Source organism: Rhinoderma darwinii, chromosome 1 (genome assembly GCF_050947455.1).
Source record: "Rhinoderma darwinii isolate aRhiDar2 chromosome 1, aRhiDar2.hap1, whole genome shotgun sequence".
In the NCBI taxonomy this organism is placed as follows: Eukaryota; Metazoa; Chordata; class Amphibia; order Anura; family Rhinodermatidae; genus Rhinoderma; species Rhinoderma darwinii.
In genome coordinates this window covers 127309872-127331755 of record NC_134687.1, presented here as the reverse complement: position 1 = coordinate 127331755, position 21884 = coordinate 127309872, and the positions used below count along the sequence as shown (strand labels likewise).

The 21884-nt window shown below is 42.2% G+C and overlaps 1 protein-coding gene across 2 annotated transcripts in view; it reads right to left on the bottom strand.

Moving 5' to 3' along the window:
* LRBA (LPS responsive beige-like anchor protein) overlaps positions 1–21884 on the bottom strand; it is a 641245-nt gene that overhangs the window by 356198 nt on the left and 263163 nt on the right. For both annotated transcript variants that reach the window (XM_075860361.1, XM_075860360.1), the window contains exon 36: positions 7819–7985. In XM_075860361.1, coding sequence (XP_075716476.1) covers positions 7819–7985 — 167 coding nt within the window. The remainder of the gene's footprint in view (positions 1–7818; positions 7986–21884) is intronic.

The window sequence follows — 21884 nt, the reverse complement described above, 5'->3', positions numbered from 1 at the left end:
TCTGTCACCCCATCGGCGCCCCCGCAAAGAAATTATGGGGCGCTGTCTGGTTTCCATGGCAGCTGGGGGCCTAACAAAGGCCCCCAGGTCTACCTTCAGCAACTGCCTATTAGGCCATGCCAGAGGCTTATTTAATCACATGGTGAAGTCCCCTGGTGGGACAATTTTTTTTTTTTTTCGATAATTCAATGAAGTTTATGAAAAAAAGTTGACAGTAAAAATAAAACCACTTTTTTTCCCCCAAAAAGTGGTTTTATTTAGTAAAAGTGTAATGAAAACAACAAATACACATATATGGTATCACCGCGATTGTAACGACTCAAACAATAAAGCTAACACATTAATTAAACCGCCGGGTGAACAGCAGCTAAAAAAAAAAAAAAAACACGCAAAAAACAAAGGCAAAATTCCTTTTTTTCTCCCATACACACCATAAAAAATACAATAAAAGTTAATCAATAAGTCCCATGTACCCCAAAATACTACTAATGAAAACTACACCTTCGACTAGGTCTCTTGAAATGTGGCGATGCAAAAACAAGTAAATTTTTTTTTCAAAAGGGTTTTTATTTTTCAAATGTAGGCAAACATAAAACCTTTACATATTTGGTTTCCCCGTAATCGTGCCGACCCATAGAATAAAGGTAACATTTTATTTATGCCGCATAGTAAACGGCTTAAATTTATAACGTGAAAAACAAAGCTGGAATAGATGTTTATTTTCAATTCTTTCCTAAAATAAAGTTAATTTAAATATTATAAGTACCCAAAAATGGTGCAAAAAATACAACTCGTCCCGCAAAAAACAAGCCCTTATACGGCTATGTCGACGGAATAAAAAAAAAAAAGTTACCACTCTTCGAATGCAACAGTGAAAAAAAACTAAAAATAATCCTTGGTCATGAACGTGCAAAATGGCCTGGTCCTTAAGGGGTTAAATCCAACAGACGTAAATATATAAGGGTACATTTATGACAGAAATGTCTTTGACTGGACAATCTATCCCATACACCTGAAGAGCGTTGTTTCTGCAGCATGTGCATGGATTTCCGCAAACACCATTCATATGAATGGAATGGTCTTCGAAAATTCTGCAACCAATCTGCCGTGTGTGAATTTATTCTAAATATCCATTTCTGGGACTTACTTGTGATTCCGACATATCGGACACACAAAATCAATAACCTCAAGGTTTATCAAATGCAGCTTTCATTAGTTATGATGTTTAACAAAACTCAAGGGGCCTCACGTATAAATATAGTCCACAACACTAAAAACCGGCCTTTGTGTTCACAGCAACCAGAGCACAGCTTTCATTTAATTTTTAACGTAAATTTGAGAAATGAAACATGGGCTCTGATTGGTTAGCAAGAGGTACGGTGTTAAAGCAAATTGTGTACAGCCACACATTATTGAAGGCTGTGCTCTCTTAAAGGAGATATCAATTAAACATATTGCTTTTTTTTTTATTTGCCATATAAATTAATAAAAATATATATTTTTAACTGTAATCTCTTAAAATGTAAATAGTCTTTCTGTAGAATATATCTATGTTCCTAATAAGTCTAATGTGATCTTTTGCTTATCCACAAACAACTGGTGAGGAATACAAAGCAGAAGTGTAAGCTCTTTTATATTGAATATCAGCGTCTCAGCCCCACTCAGACGTTCTACGACATACTTCAAGATAAAAAAAATAATGCTAATATTGATGGTTTGTCCATTACAGGTCAGCTAACTGTCCACTGGAAGAGTTACAAAGCTGTTGGTTTCGATTTCACAAGGCCAATCAATACCAAGGCATACTGTTTCAATTTTGCCCGCATTGATTTTTCGCCGTCTCCTTTTTTCCTTTTATAACACCCACACCTTCTAGCATTCATCTTTTCTGAAAGGAAGATGATTTGATTTACTGAAAAAAAATTGAAGACCACATCACAAAGATTTTACCGGCAGGGTTCTTGACATGCATGGGAAAAAAAAGGAGGGAAAAAAAAGGAGGGAAAAAAAATGATGAATGTTTCACTGGGAGGAAAAAAAAAAAAAAAAACCCCTAGCTTGAGGGCATCCATTAGAACATATTCTGAGCAATCTCGCATAGAGTCTTGAAAGCAGCTGCAACCTAACTATGTGCTAATCTAAAACATCCAGCTAGTTGGATATAAAAATGCCGAAGCCCTTAGAGCTGCGCCTACAATAATTTATGTCTGCAATTGTGCCTATGAATTTTATTCCAAAGATGAGGAGTGCCACTCTCTCTCCTACTATCCAAAGACCCCGAGTGAATTTCTATGGTACATTAGTCAGCCTATTAGAATGCAATGAAGGACGCGATGAGAAAAGGGTAGCCTGTCCTCCGAGACTTTCATCCACTGTTCTCCATCATCTCTTCTCATCCTTCTTACATTCAGCCACTTTACCAGGTGTCATATACATGAAAGATGATTTGTCTCCTGACCCAAATAAACACAATACCTGCTCAGTGCACAGTGTGGGGGGGGGGGGGGATGGCTTCTGCTACTCTCTGCATCGCCCCCTTTATATTCTTGCTTATTCTGCGGTTTCTTATCAGCGTTTCTTCTTTTCACCTTCGCCTTACATTAGGTGACAATATATGAACAGGTAGTACAAATTCTCAAGTGAAAAATCTAACCATTTGGTATTCATTGGAGAAAAAAAGAATAAAAAATTCAATGACGGCAAAGGGCAAATATTGAGCAGAAACGATGTAGGTATTTCCAAAGACGAGGAAAAAAGCTGCACAAATCTGCAGGAATAAAGACGAGGACTTTGTCTCTGTGGCAGCAGCTTGTGTAAGCCCGATATTAAGACACAAATTGCATTCAGACAGGTCACTAGGTGTCAAAAGATATTACATGCCTGCTGTGAGGGAACAACAAATCCCATCTGCTTCACAGAAAAGAATATTTTCATTTTTATTGAAGTGGAACTTGGGAATTTCTTTACGTATAACGGAATTAGGTATAATAACCACACCGTGGACAAGAAGCCTGTAATCATCTATAGTGTGCCCATAATAATGTAGATTTCATTTGATCTGCCCCAAATGGGCAATATTGAATTTTTTTTTTCCCCCCCGTTCTTACCAACTTCCATTTTTGTTGCAGTACCAGATGTTTTCTCAAAATGCCACATGCTGGAGCTTCATCGCTGAATACAGCACCTGACCTTCTCTATAATTGACTGAAAATATTGATGTAATGGCATGGGTCTGATTGTGATTTATTAAAACCACTGCCGATCCTGGGCCAGCTGCCAGCATTGCAGCCTAGTGATCGGACGGCATTAGGAAACCCATCAATACTGAAACAAAATAAATGACATTAATGGGAAAGTATTAAGGCTCCAAGTCCTGGCAACAAGCAAGCGATATGAATTCCAAAGGACAGAAAGGAATGAAAACAGCATAAACTAAATTAAACCAAAATCCTTAGAAGATTCAATTTACTAGAGGACAAGAAAACAAGATTATATTAACGCTTGCAGCGCTGGACATTGAGTTTATAATGTATAATTGGGAATCTGGCGGGCTTTAAATGTATTCTTTATTAAATAGATGTACTTTGACACACAAGATAAAAAAAAAATATGTGATTAACTACATCGTTCTATGGAGAGAAAAATAAGCAGATTTAGCAATATTCCAATTTGTGCAGAATTGACGGTGTAATATAAATATCAGAATAACGTACAGCTTGAAGTATTCGCGCAATTCAGTTATGTGAATCACACTGCGATACACCTCATTATGCCATCATTTGTAAAATAAGATAAATACTGCATGTGGCAATACATACTATGAAGGCCTATTAACCCGCTCAGACTGACTGACTGCACATTGGATTAGCTAATTTTACACAATATATTAATGCAGTTAATGAATATCATTTACAACATTACTCTTGAACGTTACCAAGCACAATTATTAATTTTTATGATAGCCTGGATATTTTGTGCGGTTTCTGCAGGTTACCATACCTGATCCTAACCCATGAAGCCAGTCATCAGTGATGTATACAATGGGTAGGGTAACAAACTGGCAATGGTACAGCTGGCCCCTGAGCAACTTACACGACAAAAACACGCCAAAAGGCATATCAAATAGTCGAATGCTGTAGCTGCGCCACAATAAAAGAAAACGCTCCTATCACTGGTTCTATGAATAGCCCTAATGTGGTAGCAAATGGGAAAAAAGAAAACTTTACACGTTTTTTTTTAAAGCCAATGTTTTTGTCCTTTGACATCAATAAAAAAACAGTAGCAAATCTACAAAGAAAAAAAACCCGAATAAAAACCCTCAAAAATGTGTCTGCAATTACTTTCTGAAATATTCATAAATTTCTGCGCCCAACCAACATTTTTCTCAATGGCCTTTTAATTAGGAAGTTGCCGTTCTCATTCATACTGCTTGATGTGTGCGAATGAGTCAATGAATGAAGGAATGAAAAGGGTAGAAAATGACTCACCACACAAGGGGAGACAGGAAGGCAGTACTATCTGTGCTTACATCAATAGGTCAGCAAAAGAAAGTACTGATCTTCTTTCCAAAGTAAACTTCACACTTAAATCGAAGAATATAGGTGGTGGTCACATTACCATTACAATGGTATATTTATAAAAAATACGGCAGGAGTAATATAGTATAGACAAAACAATTCTGGAGTATTTATGAAAGATTAAGATGGTGTCTGTGTAGAACATCGGCTGGAAGAGGCACTGAAGATAGGAAAAGGGTAATTTGTTAAAATATATATCAGGTATATGGGTTTTGTGCTACGGGCAAAATTTATCTAATTGGCGTTAGGTTTAAACCTACTACCATCATGCCATTCTCAAAAGGGTGCTGGGGGCAGATATAGGTCAGAAGATAAATCCAATGACTGGCTACAGGTTACAGCTTCACCGCTCTGTAGTCCTATAAAACATGCAATGTAAATGACATCTAAAAGAAACCACGTAGGCTGGCTGCATAAGGTTTACTTTTTACGAAGTAGGAATATGTAAATTACTAATTTGTAAGGTACCTCGCAAAATAGATTTGTGAATAGATTAAATAGCAATTTAGTATGAGAATGATATAAATACTCCAGTAGATCAAAATCCATGACAGGATTGTAGGGGAAATTAAAATTCCTTGTAGTTTTCCTGCCTATCCATTAGCAGGCTGGAGACTGTCACTAATAAGTCTATAGCCTGTTGAAAGACAGGAAGTGAACCCACCGGGAATTTGTGCTTCCCCTGCAGCCCTACAGTTCCTTTGGACCACTGAAACAGTTAATGAAGGTAAAAAATATGAAAAGTCACTGGGCCACCAATGTTATTTTGTGAAATTATATTTTTTGGGAGGGGGGTGGGGCAGGGGCTCATAAGATGGGGAAGGTATAATATTAGTTTACAACTAATATAAGACAATTGCCAAGTATCCGTATGGCGTGGTTTCTGTCTGTCTACCACATATGAAAATAGTTCATGGCTTATTTCCTTGTGTTGGCATCATTGGGAAGGAGCAGGAATCTGAATAATTACAGAAAACAAAGATACTTAAAGGTAAAAGAGCAAGGGTCCGAGTAGATACATCCCCAAATGCGCTACGGACTGTAAAATGTGCAGGATCTGACAGCTGCCATATTCAAAAGAAGCCATTTAAAAAAAATAATAATTTTGCAAGGTGTCATCCAGCCTCAAGGTTTCCAAAGAAACCATAGGGAATGCATTGAAATAACTTAATAGAATGATCACATTACACACAGGAAATAGGTGGGTGCCACATTCCAAATACAGTTTCCAAAGTATTTTACAGTTCAGTAACTAAAGGTCATGATTTGCAAACGCTGTTTGTTACCGGTGACAGTCACTGCTTATAGACCAGTGTTGTGTTTCGTGTATGTTTCCAGTGTCAATGCATGCATTTTATAAAAATAAATAGGTTTTTGTTTTTTTATTTAAGCATTGTTCCATGGCAACGGAATAGACATTTACACTATTGGTCCAATTGCAAGATTTAGGAAATATTTTGGGAATATGTAGCTCATGCGACAGCCCATATATACTTTCCTTAATTTCTGCAGTTTGCCCTCAAAGGAATACCAAATATTTAAAAGATTCACGAGTCTGGGATCTTTAGGTACATATAAGTTTGACATTCTGTACAAACATTCTGTTTGGGTCCCTACAACTGCAGTTGATTTGTTCTAAATTGGAGGATCTTCTCTGTAAAACAGGTTTGGCAAAACCCCTTATGCGCATTTATGCATTACTTCAGTCTAGGAGTGCTCGACCCTGTCATAAAGAACTCCGCAAATGGTCCGTGTATATCCCTCATAAAACCCGTGATTGGGCGAATGGAACAGACTCCTTTTTCAATTCAGTAGTTAGAGCCTGCGAATTGCTGATTCAGTACACATTTTTACAGCGAGTATATTTCATTCCAGCTAGACTTAAAAACTATGGGTATTTGTGACACCGATCTCCGTTTTGTACGTCAATCAGGCCTGGGAAATTTTATACATGCAGATTGGTCCTTTCCCAGGTTGGCCTCATTTTGGTCTACTGCAGCTCATCTTCATGAATACGCACTATGAATTTCCCAGGGTACTCTCCCCACAAGAGTGTCTCTTTGGTATTATACAGTAGATGCCTTGGCTTGAGGATTGTATCCGAGATGGTTTTTCAGGTTCCTACTGTTTTGTGCCCATAAAGTAGTGAGTGATTTTGACCTAAATTCCACTGGCTGTCGCTCTCACAATGGCTAAAGTTCGTTAATTCCTACATTCCAGATTTCAAAATACTTTATATGACTAGGAAATGACTGGTGAAATTTGAGAAGATTTGGTCCACTTGACTGAATACTTCTGAAACCACACTTCCAGACCCGGAAGAAGGTTTAGAAATGCCTCCTTTAGGGACTTGGTATACGAACTATATAATGGTTGGAGAGTGAGCTGTGAATGGATGTGTGTGTTGTCCGGTTATGTTGTACCCTTGGGATGATACTTGCAAATGTTTTCTGTATCGCTGATACGTCACTAACTCTGTATTGACCATTTTTCTCCGAAACATATATTACCCAGCGAGTGTGTGGATCTGACATGTATAGGTTACCTTTATTTCATTGTTTTGTTACAAAATAAAACCTTATAAAAAAAATAATAAAAAAAAGTTGGATAGTAATGAAATACATTGGAATTCACTCAAAAGCTTTTGGATGTAACGACAAGCTTCGGTCCAAGATATCGGTAATACTTCCAACCCAAAATGCCTTCTCCAGTGCTGATCTCCGGGTGCAAAGATTGCACCAGAAACGAAACTTATTTGGTTGCTCATACTATTCTGGATGGCACGTTTCAATGGGTATTGCTGGGGCTACAGATTTGTATGGGCAATTCTCTGCCAGACACAATTGTATGGGCACTGTTCTATAAATAACTATTCTGTGGGCACTGCTAAGCGATAATAATTATAAAATGGTTTCAGACAACATAGGACAGTTTGAGAAATCTCCACTATAGGGATGTGATGCTGTTTAGCAGGGCCATCTAGACACTTACATCTATGGATGGCAAAAAGGAAAAGAATCTGCAACATCCACATGGGGGGTAGTATGGGACACAACTATCTGTTCATATCGAATGCTTTACCACCAATGCTTTATCAAGCTTCATCAATTAAACAAAGAGTACATGTTGGATTGATTCCTTAATCTCCATTAAACGGACTAGATACATATTTATATGAAAATGTCTAAACGGGTACATTTCATAGTACAAATGAATATAAAATATTTTATGACACTCTTACCTGGCTGAAGAACTTCCCCATGCTCCGTGTTTGTCGGTGAGAATATGGATAATTTTTTGCACTAGCTGAGTAGCAGTCATATGATCTCTGTACTTGGCAGCTCTAATTAAATGATCACACATTTTCTCATCTTCCCTCTTTTCTGCCGAATACTGTGCACAAAGTGACTGAAGGAAAAAAGCAATAGAATTTGATTTAATGTGACAACATATATAGTATAAAGAATGAAATGCATACATTTTTCAAAAGGAAAAAACAGCTAGTCACAAAAGCTAGCGATTTGTTTGGTTTCATTTCAATTAACTACTAAAAAGGTATCACAGACAACAACATACAGGTTGTGTTTTTCAAAAGAGAAAGTCATGTGCTATGGGTTCATTCCAGATAAATAATTGCCTATAAAATTATAAATGTAAGGTCATGTCATATACTCCCCATTACGTTGTTGATTGTTTGAACTGTGCAGAATCTTAATATTTTGATCAAAAGGTCATGCAATTCACACTTTATGATGCAGTAAGGAGAGGATCACTCGTCATGAGTGGTTTTGGGTACTGTATCTCGCACTGTAATCCCCCCTACCCCCTTTCCAAGGTGAGAATAAAAGTCCAAAATTCAGCACCAAATAAAACAAAACCAAGAAGGCACCTGCAATAAAAACAACACATTTTATCAGGGTCTATTACCACCGCATTTGGGGCATGTATTTTATTTTTCCTGCTCTTCCTAAAAAACACATGCAAATGAAATAATCGTTGAGTAGCATGGTAAACTACACTTTTCAATTTGGTCAAGACACAATATCCAGCTGTTAAACGGTCAAGCATATGCCAAAGGACACTCTTTTAGAATATGTTTGGTCCATAGAAACCTATGAATATGTTTAGCTACAGTATATGAAGAGTCCACTGTCCTATTAGGCTCAGTTAACGCCTCATTTTTCAGGGACGTCTGAGGTATACGCTGGGAGTATTCCCTGATGTATACTTCGATTCAGAGCCCCCTATGCACCAAGAGTATAGTTAAAAAAAAAAAAGTGTGCTTTTGGCATACACTAGACAAGTATAGTCTACGGCAGGGGTCTCAAACTCGGCCGGGTAAGTGGGCCGCATATAGAAAAAATGGGAAGTTGACGGGCCGCATTACTTTCAAATTTGATACAATACAAAATTATTGTTAATCAATGAGTTATTTGAACTACTATAACACTATTACTAGAATAATAATACTACATTACTAGAATAATAGCGCTAGGTTTAAAATTTGAGATATTTCTCCACGTGCTTATTTCAACAATCCAGCTTCCCAGTTTAAGTGTCGCTAAATGCAGTCCGGCGGCTCAGTTAGCACACGTCAAGATTGGGCAGCCCCTTTTTAGATGCTGCCGCAGTGCCCTCTGTGGATAATGCAACACACCCCTAGATAAGGCCACAGTGCCCTCTGTAGAGAAGGCCACAGTGCCCTCTGTAGAGAAGGCCACAGTGCCCTCTGTAGAGAAGGCCACAGTGCCCTCTGTAGAGAAGGCCACAGTGCCCTCTGTAGAGAAGGCCACAGTGCCCTCTGTAGAGAAGGCCACAGTGCCCTCTGTAGAGGCGGCCACAGTGCCCTCTGTAGAGGCGGCCACAGTGCCCTCTGTAGAGGCGGCCCCAGTGCCCTCTGTAGAGGCGGCCCCAGTGCCCTCTGTAGAGGCGGCCCCAGTGCCCTCTGTAGAGGCGGCCCCAGTGCCCTCTGTAGAGGCGGCCCCAGTGCCCTCTGTAGAGGCGGCCCCAGTGCCCTCTGTAGAGGCGGCCCCAGTGCCCTCTGTAGAGGCGGCCCCAGTGCCCTCTGTAGAGGCGGCCCCAGTGCCCTCTGTAGAGGCGGCCCCAGTGCCCTCTGTAGAGGCGGCCCCAGTGCCCTCTGTAGAGGCGGCCCCAGTGCCCTCTGTAGAGGCGGCCCCAGTGCCCTCTGTAGAGGCGGCCCCAGTGCCCTCTGTAGAGGCTGCCCCAGTGCCCTCTGTAGAGGCTGCCCCAGTGCCCTCTGTAGAGGCTGCCCCAGTGCCCTCTGTAGAGGCTGCCCCAGTGCCCTCTGTAGAGGCGGCCCCAGTGCCCTCTGTAGAGGCTGCCCCAGTGCCCTCTGTAGAGGCTGCCCCAGTGCCCTCTGTAGAGGCTGCCCCAGTGCCCTCTGTAGAGGCTGCCCCAGTGCCCTCTGTAGAGGCTGCCCCAGTGCCCTCTGTAGAGGCTGCCCCAGTGCCCTCTGTAGAGGCTGCCCCAGTGCCCTCTGTAGAGGCTGCCCCAGTGCCCTCTGTAGAGGCTGCCCCAGTGCCCTCTGTAGAGGCTGCCCCAGTGCCCTCTGTAGAGGCTGCCCCAGTGCCCTCTGTAGAGGCTGCCCCAGTGCCCTCTGTAGAGGCTGCCCCAGTGATGTCAGGGGCTTGCCCAGAGCTGGAGTCCCAGGCAGAGCGCTAGTAGGCTCTTCCTGGGACTCCAGCTGTGCTCCTGACATCACTGGGACTCCTGCTCTGGGGAAGCCCCTGACATCATTGTCGATGTATGGACAGCGATGTCAGAGGCTTCCCCAGAGTCCTGGAGCAGAGCCGACACCAGCACTCTGCTCGGGACTCCGGCTCTGGGGAAGCCCCAGACATCGCTGTTCATACGTGGACAGCGGTGTCAGGGAATTCCAGAGTCCAGGAGCAGAGCAGACACCAGCGCTCTGCTCCGCTCTGGGCAAGACCATGACACACTGTCCATATATGGGCAGCGATGTCAGGGAATTCCACAGAGTCCCGGAGCAGAGCCTGTACTAGCGCTCTGCCCGGGACTCGGGCTCTAGGGAAGCCCCAGACATCGCTGTTCATATGTGGACAGCGATGTCAGGGAATTCCAGAGTCTCGGAGCAGAACCGATACTAGCGGCTCTGTGTCCCGCGGGCCGCGTGCTTGAGACCCCTGGTCTACGGTGTACATTTCTATGCAGACATACACAGAAAAAAAACTTATACCATGTGGTATATGTTATTGTTTTTTTACAATGGGGTCAAAGGCTGACGGATGCCAATGTATGCCATATAGTGGCATAAATCAAAGGAATACATCAGGGAATACGCCCAACGTATAACTCCAGTGTGCCTGTAAAATGAGATGCAAACTGAGCCTAATGTCTTATTCAGGCGAGTGTATAAATCGGCCTTGTGATAGTGTGTTTTTTTTTTTTTAACGACTGTCACACAGCTGTATGTATCTTTATGAGGCTGTTCACACAGTTGTTTTAACGGACCGCGTGTAGAGCCCGTGAAAAAATAGGACATCCTATTTTTGACCGTTTCCACGGATCCCGCAATAGACTCGCGACTATGAGAGATCTGTAAGAAAGGGTACTTCACGGGTACGAATCGGACGTGAAAAACGTCGGTTTTCACCGCCGATTTGACACACACTCGTTTGAATAAGGCTTTAAATTGAGGTTCGCAAAATACTAGACCTTTAGCTGGATTCACAGTGTATTGGGACTCAACTTGTATACACTATATGATATTTATTAGCAGGTAGAATATAAGACTGTATACATTCATAGAAGATCATTCTTAAGTTTCACATGTGGTTGGCACGGAGCCAGCTTATTAACACAAAATGAAGACACATTCTTACTGAGTAGTTTGATGTCCACACTGACCAACATACACTTCTGTGGTCACCGGGGGATCCAGAGTCACAGAATCACCGGTGATTTGGCTCCAGACTTCAGAGGCTTCTCCTGTTGTGGAATCCCCGGTCACAGCGTCGGCAATGCTGTGAACGGGGATTCCACTTCAGGGGTTGCCCCTGATGTCACTGTTCATATATGGACAGACATCAAGCACTCCGCCCAGGAGCGGAATGGCCGGCCACAGGGGGATTCTGCTCCTTCCGGGAGCTACAATGGCGCTATGTATAGGAAGATGGGTATGGGGGGCGTACCTACAAGGGCGCTGCGTGGCGCTACCTACAAGGGGGAGGCGTGGTGCTATGTACATGGGGGCTGCGTGGCACTATCTGCAGGCGGCATCTGTGAGTGGCAGGCTGATGGTCATTTTAGTGAGAGTGGGGGGCTGATGGTCATTTTACTGTGAGTGGGGGCTGGTGGTCTTCAAGGCAGAAAAAAAACCTGCGGCGCTCGTTTGTAGTGCTTTTTTTGCCTGCGTCTTCTGCATTAGCTTAAACAGCTTAAAAAAATGCAGGCAAAAAAAGGGCACAAAAAAAAATAAATCAAACAAACAACGCTGTCAAGTCAAAATCGGCCTTAAATTTTCCTTCAGGAATTTTGAGGCAAATTTTTTCTGCCTTACAAGAGAACGCTGTGTGAACATACCCTAACAATGTAGTGCTTGTTTTTAGCCGTTTTCGGTCTCTCTCTAAACAATTTTTGGTAGGGGTGCCCAGATGAAAATGTTTTTTTTCCAGGGGTGCCTCGAGTCCGAAAACGTTGGGGAACTCTGGTCTAAGATATAAAAACTCTTCAATAGAAAACGTTTCACAATCTACTGAGGACATTCTCTCAAGTCATAATTGAGTTTGATCAAATGGAACATTTGGGGGAAAAAACAATGTAAACGAAATGTGTATTAGTGTGTGTGTTAGTGTGTATGCGTGTGCGTCTAAATCTTGTAAAAACATTTTATTAAAAAATATTTTTAAGCTACAGCTGCCCTGTATTCTATATACATAGCAGCTGTATCTAGCGCTTTTCACAGAATCAGTCAGTCCCGAACACGGACGAGTTCAGGGTCAGCGGGTCCTGCGTCTGACATGAAGAATCGATCTGTAAACTATCAGATCTCAAGTTTATAACCCGCTGTCACTGAACCCGTCAGGTCCGCAGGACTGACGGATTCAGTCAATAGCACTGGATAAAGCTGTTCTGTATAGAGAATACAGAGCAGCTGTATCTTAAAAATAGATTTTTAATAAAATGTATTTACAAAGTTTATTAACAAACGCACGCACGCACGCACGCACTAACACTTTTTCATTTACATTTTTTCCCAAACGTTCCATCTGATCAACCAAAATCATGACTATTGAATGACCTCGGTAGTTTCAGAAAAGTTTACTATTGAAGAGTTTTTATATCTTAGACAAACCTAGTTAGGCCTCATGCTCACGAACGTATTTTTTTCCTCCCGTATATACTGGCGTAAATACGGGTCCTTGGTCACACGTATTCGACCCGTATTGCACCAGTATTTACGGACCCGTGCCCGTAAATACGGGTCCGATGTCACCAGTATTCCACCCGTATTTACGGGCACGTTTTCGCGGCAAAATTGCACTGCACTAATCGGCTGCCCTTCTCTCTATCAGTGCAGGATAGAGAAGGGACAGCCCTTTCCGTAGTAAAAGAAATTCATACTTACCCGGCCGTTGTCTTGGTGACGCATCCCTCTTTCGACATTCAGCCCGACCTCCCTCGATGACGCGGCAGTCCATGTGACCGCTGCTGCCAGTGATTGGCTGCAGAGGTCACAGGGGCTGAAACGTCATCCCAGGAGGCCGGACTGGAGGAAGAAGCAGGAAGTTCTGGGTAAGTATGAACGTCTATTTTTTTTTTACAGGTTGATCTATATTGTGATCGGTAGTTTCTGTCCAGGGTGCTGAAAGAGTTACTGCCGATCGTTTAACTCTTTCAGCACCCTGGACAGTGACTATCCCCGGACGTCGCCTAGCAACGCTCCCGTAATTACGGGTGCACACACGTAGTCACCCGTAATTACGGGAGCCCCATAGACTTCTATGGGCCTGCCCGTGCCGTAATTACTGCCTGAAATAGGACATGTTCTATATTTTTCAACGGCACGGGCACCTTCCTCTAAGCATATGGGGAGGTACCCGTGGCCAACAGAAGCCCATGGGCCCGCAAAAACGTGCCGTAATTACGGGCGTTTTTACGTTCGTGTGCATGGGGCCTTATACTGTACATAGCCTGTTCAATGCTTCAAAAATAAAAATGTGCAACCATGTTCATACCAATAGTTGATGAGAACCCCAAAATTGCAACACCAGCAAAGGTAAATTAACCCATGGTATTAAATTATATTTCTACAATTATAATCCCACAAGTTAGATGAAATTGCATAATTCTAAAAACAGGCAACCAAGGAAGTAGTAAATGCTTTAAAGTGCTTCCTAATGGTCTAATGGATCAGTCTTTACAATTTGAACAGCAACTTTTCATACCTGACATAAAATCTATAGATATAAATCACATTAGAGGCCCATTCTTTACCGATTATCAATCTCTGTCTCCTTGTGGAACATTAGCTTTGCATTTGACCTTATACAATACAATGAAAATTAAGCCTCATAATGTCTTTCGTAAGAAAATTACAACCTAAAATGTTTTAAATACACTTGTTATATACTTTATAATCAAAACTAATGAAACAAGAGAAACGACATACAGTAATAAAGTGCAGATTTGTAGTCATATCAAGGAGGAAGCGTGAATGATTGTCTTAATACTTTTATAATTTACTAAACAGGACAGGCTCATACAAATTATCAGCATCTCCGCTACGTAACTTGAATCTTTCTACAAACATTATTAATTTTAGTTCAATATATTTAAATGAGAATTTCTAACAGCTTATCTACATTTATTCTTATTAGTTTGCAATAAATAAAAATAGATGAATATTTAAAGATGCTGTAATTAAACGGTAGGACATACTATATGTGTAACCCTAGCAGCTGCACATGGTCCCTGCAGGCAAACGGGGCCACTTCTACTGTAATAAAAGGAAAAAAAAAAAAAAGAATAGGGATTTCTACTGTTTATTAGATCATATGTAAGGCCTATGCTAATTTCCATCATTGTCTTTCAGTTTCTGGTAGATTGGAAATAAAATAGGGGTCCAAGGCACCTCTATCGGCTTGAAACACGTCCTTGTGGCTGAGACGTTGTGGTTTGTTGCTTTTACGCTGGCTATAAAATAAAAGCTATGTTCGAACAAGAAGTCCGGTTGCCTTGGATCCCCATTTTCACACTTATGTACATGCTGTACAGATGGGATACCACACAAAGGAGCACTGGCAATGGAGTGATGCGGAGGACCATTGAAAACCATGATTAAGATAGTCTATGGCTAGCAGCCCGCTGTCATGAAATAGTAAGCTGGAAAACAAGGGGCTGATATACTGCTTGCGCAAACTTGCCCTCTGTTTTACGTGCCTGGCACTGTCCTAGCCTCTTATATGCACCCTGAACATTTTACTGGACATAAAGGAGTCCATGCTCTAACCAGGCTGAAATATTGCAACTGGTGGTGTATAATGGACATAAAATATTTGTATACAGGTCCTTCTCAATAAATTAGAATATAAAAAGTTAATTTATTTCAGTAATTCAATTCAAAAAGTGAAACTCATTATATAGATTCATTACACACAGTGATCTATTTCCAGCATTTTTTTTTACTTTAATGTTGAAGATTATGGCTAAGAGTTTATGAAAACCAAAAATTTAGTCTCTCAGAAAATTAGAATATTGGGTAATATTGGTGTCACACTCTAATCAACACAAAACACCTGCAAATGTTTCCTAAGCCTTTAAATGTTCCAACAGTCTGTTTCAGTAGGCTACACGATCATGGGGAAGACTGCGGACTTGACAGTTGTCCAGAAGACAGTCGATGACACCTGCTATAAGGAGGGTAAGCTACAAAAAGGACATTGCTAAAGTTGTATCCAAGCATATTAATGGAAAGTTGAGAGGAAGGGAAGTGTGGTATAAAAAGATGCACAAGCAACAGGGATAACCGCAGCCTTGAAAGGATTGTCAAGAAAAGGCCATTCAAGAATCTAGGGGAGATTGACAAGGAGTGGACTGCGACTGGAGTCAGTGCTTCAAGAGCCACCACACACGGATGTATCCAGGACATGGGCTACAACTGTCGCATTCCTTGTGTCAAGCCACTCATGACCCAGAGACAACATCAGAAGCGTCTTACCTGGGCTAAGGAGAAAAAGGACAGGTCTGTGGCTCAGTGGTTCAAAGTCCTGTTTTCAGAAGAAATTAAGTTTCGCATTTCATTTGGAAATCAAGGTCCCAGAGTCTGGAGGAAGAGTGGAGAGGCACTCAATCCAAGTTGCTTGCAGTCCAGCGTGAAGTTTCCACAGTCAGTGATGGTTTGGGGAGCCATGTCATCTGCTGGTGTTGGTCCACTGTGTTATATCAAGTCCAGAGTCAACGCAGCCGTCTACCAGGAAATTTTTAGAGCACTTCATGCTTCCCTCTGCTGACAAGCTTTATGGAGATGCTGATTTCATTTTCCAGCAGGACTTGGTACCTGCCCACACTGCCAAAAGTACCAATACCTGGTTTAATAACCACAGTATCACTGTGCTTGATTGGCCAGCAAACTCGTCTGACCTATACCCTATAGGGAATCTATGGGTATCGTCAAGAGGAAGATGACACCAGACCCAACAATGCAGACAAGCTGAAGGCCACTATCAAAGCAACCTGGGCTTCCATAACACCTCAGCAGTGCCACAGGCTGATCACCACCATGCCACGCCGCATTGATGTAGTAATTCATGCAAAAGGAGCCCTGACCAAGTATTGACTGCATATGCTGTACATACTTTTCAGTAGGCCCTGTGTGTAATGAATTTATATAATATATGAGTTTCACTTTATTTAATTGATTTACTGAAAGAAATTAACTTTTGATGATCTTCTAATTCATGGAGAAGGACCTGTATTTTAGGCTTTAGGGGACAGAAAATACACTACACATAAGAAACATATGGAGCCCAAGCTATTAAGGAAAAAGCACAGTATATGATGGCCTGCCTGCTTTTAAGGTTCAGGCTAAGGACTTGTGCATATGACCGCATTAGGATTTGGTCACACTTGGCATTTTTTATGCATTTCCTGCTATAATTTCTTTATTTTTTTTTAGATTACTGGAAAATATTTTCCTGTAATTTAAGAAAAAAATAAAATACAAAAAAGAGACGTTTGAAAGAACATACCCTTATGCGGTGTGTTGTGTGCAGGAGCGCTTTTTTGAGATCCGACAGAAGATTACCTGTAAGTCAGTGGCATCCAAGAGCGCTCCTATCTAAAATTACCCAATCAACCCAGCGACACCCTAGACTTTAAAAAGGGATCCGCCCTTCCTCTCCTTGCCTGAGCGTTGTTTGTGTTCCTGTGTTAGTCTATGCAAAAGGTCCCTTAGTTGTATCTTGCTCCCAGTGTTCCCGTATCCTGTTGCAGTGTTTGTTCCTGAGCTTAAAGAGGCTCTGTCACCAGATTTTGCAACCCCTATCTGCTATTGCAGCAGATAGGCGCTGCAATGTAGATTACAGTAACGTTTTTATTTTTAAAAAACGAGCATTTTTGGCCAAGTTATGACCATTTTCGTATTTATGCAAATGAGGCTTGCAAAAGTACAACTGGGCGTGTTGAAAAGTAAAAGTACAACTGGGCGTGTATTATGTGCGTACATCGGGGCGTGTTTACTACTTTTACTAGCTGGGCGTTGTGTATAGAAGTATCATCCACTTCTCTTCACAACGCCCAGCTTCTTGCAGTGCAGATCTGTGACGTCACTCACAGGTCCTGCATCGTGTCGGCCACATCGGCACCAGAGGCTACAGTTGATTCTGCAGCAGCATCAGCGTTTGCAGGTAAGTAGCTACATCGACTTACCTGCAAACGTGGATGCTGCTGCAGAATCAACTGTAGCCTCTGGTGCCGATGTGGCCGACACGATGCAGGACCTGTGAGTGACGTCACAGATCTGCACTGCCAGAAGCTGGGCGTTCTGAAGAGAAGTGGATGATACTTCTCATCAGAACACCCAGCTAGTAAACGTAGTAAACACGCCCCGATGTACGCACATAATACACGCCCAGTTGTACTTTTACTTTTCAACACGCCCAGTTGTACTTTTGCAAGCCTCATTTGCATAAATACGAAAATGGTCATAACTTGGCCAAAAATGCTCGTTTTTTAAAAATAAAAACGTTACTGTAATCTACATTGCAGCGCCTATCTGCTGCAATAGCAGATAGGGGTTGCAAAATCTGGTGACAGAGCCTCTTTAAGCCTATTGTTGGAGTCGTATATGCCTCATCTGCCACGTCCAGTGTCACCAGCCACGTCCGGTGTCATTGCTACGCCAAGCATAATCTGTGCCTGCTTCACTACGTGTCTGCTACTTCAAGTATTTGCCTGATAATCTACCCGGGTACCCACTGTGGCCAGCTGCTTTTCCACTACGGCAGAGCAGCCTAGTGGGTCCAGATGCTCTACAGCTGTGACACAGAGTTCAATTACCATTGCCCAAAGACATTACAAAAGGTAAATATAGTAGATTTCTTACTGGGATCAGTCAAAAGTTGAACGCCTTGCCAGATCCCGTGGTAGGATAGGAAAAAATAGATGGAATGTGTCACGCCCAACTAAAGGTCTTTCCCAAAAATAAGTGGCACGAGTGTTGTCTGGCTGCTGTAGATCTTTCTAAGCCTTTGGAATTAAAGACAAACATTTGGCATGGCCAAACATGCACGTTACAAGTACTTTGTCATCTCAAACATCTTTCAGATAACAAGAAGTTCATGATTTATGCAACAAAAACCAAAAGGAGCGTTAAATCATTGCTGCAACATGACGTAACAGTCATGGCATGTGGGGGGAGTAGTATGGAGTGGGCTAATGGGCTAAGCCCACTCCATACGTTGCAGTTGTCAGCTGTGTACCACAGCTAACACGTCGCAGTAACGGCCAGGATTGGAGAGAACTCCACTCCTGCCTGTTTAAACTACTTAGAAGCCAAGTCCAATAGTGACCACATTGTCCAAGCCATTAGGGCACACTTTCAATGCATTGCTACCGAGTGATGCGATCGTGAGATGTGAATGATTGTCATAGCAGCCTGGGGGCCTAAAGAAGGTCCCAAGCTCTGCCATCTTGGAGGTCCTAGTAAGCTTGCTGGAGGCAGGGCTTAATAGGAGCCAGTAATTATCCCAATACAGTGCAGTATATTAGTAAAGTAAACACCCCCAAAAAAATAATAAATTCTTTCGAGCGTGTGTAAGAGTCCAAACTACTAAAATATAAAACATTATTTAACCCACAGAGTGAAAGCTGTAAAAAAGGTTTAAAAAAAAAACAAAAAACACCACAATTGCTGTTTTTTCGGTCACCTTAACATCCAAAAACATGGAATAAAAAAAGTGATCAAAAAGTCATATGTACCCCAAAAAGGCACCACAATAAGCAAACACTCACATTGCTTCATCGACAGAAAGTTATGGGTCACAGAATATAGGGACAATTTTTATTTTTTAAATGGCTTTTCATTTTGAACAAATATATATATATATACACACACACACACACACACACACACACACACACACACACACGTCGTAAATTCATAAGCACAAAAAAATGGGGTAATTTTTAAAACGTTTCCCAGGACATTATATGATAAATTAAAAACCATAACTCGCCCTGCAACATAAAAAGCCCTCATTACAGCTATGTCGACAGAAAAATACTAAAAAGATATGGGCCTTGAAGTGCCAGGAGTAAGAAATGAAATGAAAAATGGCTTGGTCCTTAAGGGGTTAACCCCTTCCCACATTTTCACGTACATGCACGTCATGGGAGGAGTCACCTTCCCGCATTCGGACGTGCAGGCACAGCTTCTGTTCCCACACGATCACCGTGGGAGCTCGGCTGTGACTGACAGCCGGGCTCCCACTGCAAAAGCGGAGATTGGAGAAATCTTCAATCTCAGCCGTTAAACCTCTTAAATTCCACGATCAATAGCGATTGCGGAATTTAAAAGTTGACAGAAGGGAGGGCACCCTCTGTCACCCGTTGGTGGCCCGCGAACGCCAGCCTTCGACGGGTTGCCATGGCAGCCGAGGGCCTAACAAAGGACCCCAGGCCTGCCCTTGCTATATGCCTATTAGGGCGTGCCAGAGGCATTGTCTAATAGATTGCCTGTCAGTTTTACAAAAGCATTATATCTGCGATCAGAAGATCGCATGGTATTAGTCCCCTAGTGGAACTAAAAAAAAATAATGTAAAGACAGTTAAAGTTTATGGAGGAAAAAAAGAAAAAGGCAACTGTAAAATTAAAATAAAACAATTTTTTCCATTAAGTGCTTTTTTATATAAAAAGTGTGAAAAATACACATATATGGTATGGCTGCAAACATAACGACAAGAAAAATAAAGTTAAACACGTTAATTCAACCACATGGTGAATGCAGTACAAAAAAAAACGGTGAAATCAATTTCTTCTCGCGAAAAACAATGCTGAAAGATGGAGCCATTGAAAAATACAACTCATCCCACAAAATAAAAGCCCTCATATGGCTATGTCAATGGAAAATAAAAAAATAAAAACTTTATAACTTTTGGAATGCTTGGTCATTAAAGGGGTTTTCCCATCAGAGACATTTATGACATATCCAGAGCGAGCTACGCGGTTTCTGTAATTTATGGTCGGAAATCACACCACTTCAGCCCCAACACAGAGCAGTAGAACGAGGTTTAGGGGGCCCTGTTCTAGAGATAGGTGCGGGTTCCATCCTGGGGATATGTCATAAATGTGTCTGATGGGAAAACCCATTTAGAGCGAAGATAGGCCTGGTCGTTAAACTCCATGTTTGGGACCAGACCCATGCAGGGACACTTAAAAAAAATAAAAAAAAATCTCCTGACATATATGCAGAACATAAAGCAATGATGTATGCACCGATATACCATACAACTGCTTATGATACCATTTGCGGGGGGAAAAAAAAACAAACAAAAAAAACCTGTATATTGCATGGTATACTTTAAAATGCCTTTTTGTTATGAGATTCCCCTGTATTGAAATGTGTCGATTTTACTGCCAGTGCAGTGACACGGTTCAATTTAGTAATGCAACAAATGTTAATTTAATTAATATTAGCCAAGAAATGCTGCTGAAAAATGTTATTTGTATTTGTCACCTCACAATAGGTTAAACATCTTACAAATGGTTCAATGTAAACTGCAGTGTTTTCACTTTTTACAGAAAGATAATGTGCTTCCCCTGAACATGGACTACTGATTTAATGATCCGGAGGCATTAAAGCAGCAGTCCCAGATAAATTAGTTGTAAATAATTCAGAAGGCAGTTAGACTGAATATACATTTACAGACCCCTTGTTCTCAGTCATTTATATTACCATCCTCTTGAAGTGGTGCTTCTTCTACAAAGAGCAATTCAAACATGATAGTGAAAGGAGGAGAATTAACTAGTTAATGTGATATGTATTCTCAGTGGTGTCTGATTAAAACATGAACAAGTAGTGAACGGAGAGAACATTGTATCCAACAGATACACTGAAAGAGAGAGAGCGCGAGACGAGAGAGAGAGAGAGAGAGAGCGCGAGACGAGAGAGAGAGAGAGAGAGAGCGCGAGACGAGAGAGAGAGAGAGAGAGAGCGCGAGACGAGCGCGAGACAGAGAGAGAGCGCGAGACGAGAGAGAGAGAGAGAGAGCGCGAGACGAGAGAGAGAGAGCGCGCGAGACGAGAGAGAGAGAGAGCGCGCGAGACGAGAGAGAGAGCGCGCGAGACGAGAGAGAGAGAGAGCGCGCGAGACGAGAGAGAGAGAGCGCGCGAGACGAGAGAGAGAGAGAGAGAGAGAGCGCGCGAGACGAGAGAGAGAGAGAGAGAGAGCGCGCGAGACGAGAGAGAGAGCGCGAGACGAGAGAGAGAGCGCGAGACGAGAGAGAGAGCGCGAGACGAGAGAGAGAGCGCGAGACGAGAGAGAGAGAGAGCGCGAGACGAGAGAGAGAGAGAGCGCGAGACAGAGAGCGCGAGACGAGAGAGAGAGAGAGCGCGAGACGAGAGAGAGAGCGCGAGACGAGAGAGAGAGAGAGCGCGAGACGAGAGAGAGAGAGAGCGCGAGACGAGAGAGAGAGAGAGCGCGAGACGAGAGAGAGAGAGAGAGCGCGAGACGAGAGAGAGAGCGCGAGACGAGAGAGAGAGCGCGAGACGAGAGAGAGAGAGAGCGCGAGACGAGAGAGAGAGAGCGCGCGAGACGAGAGAGAGAG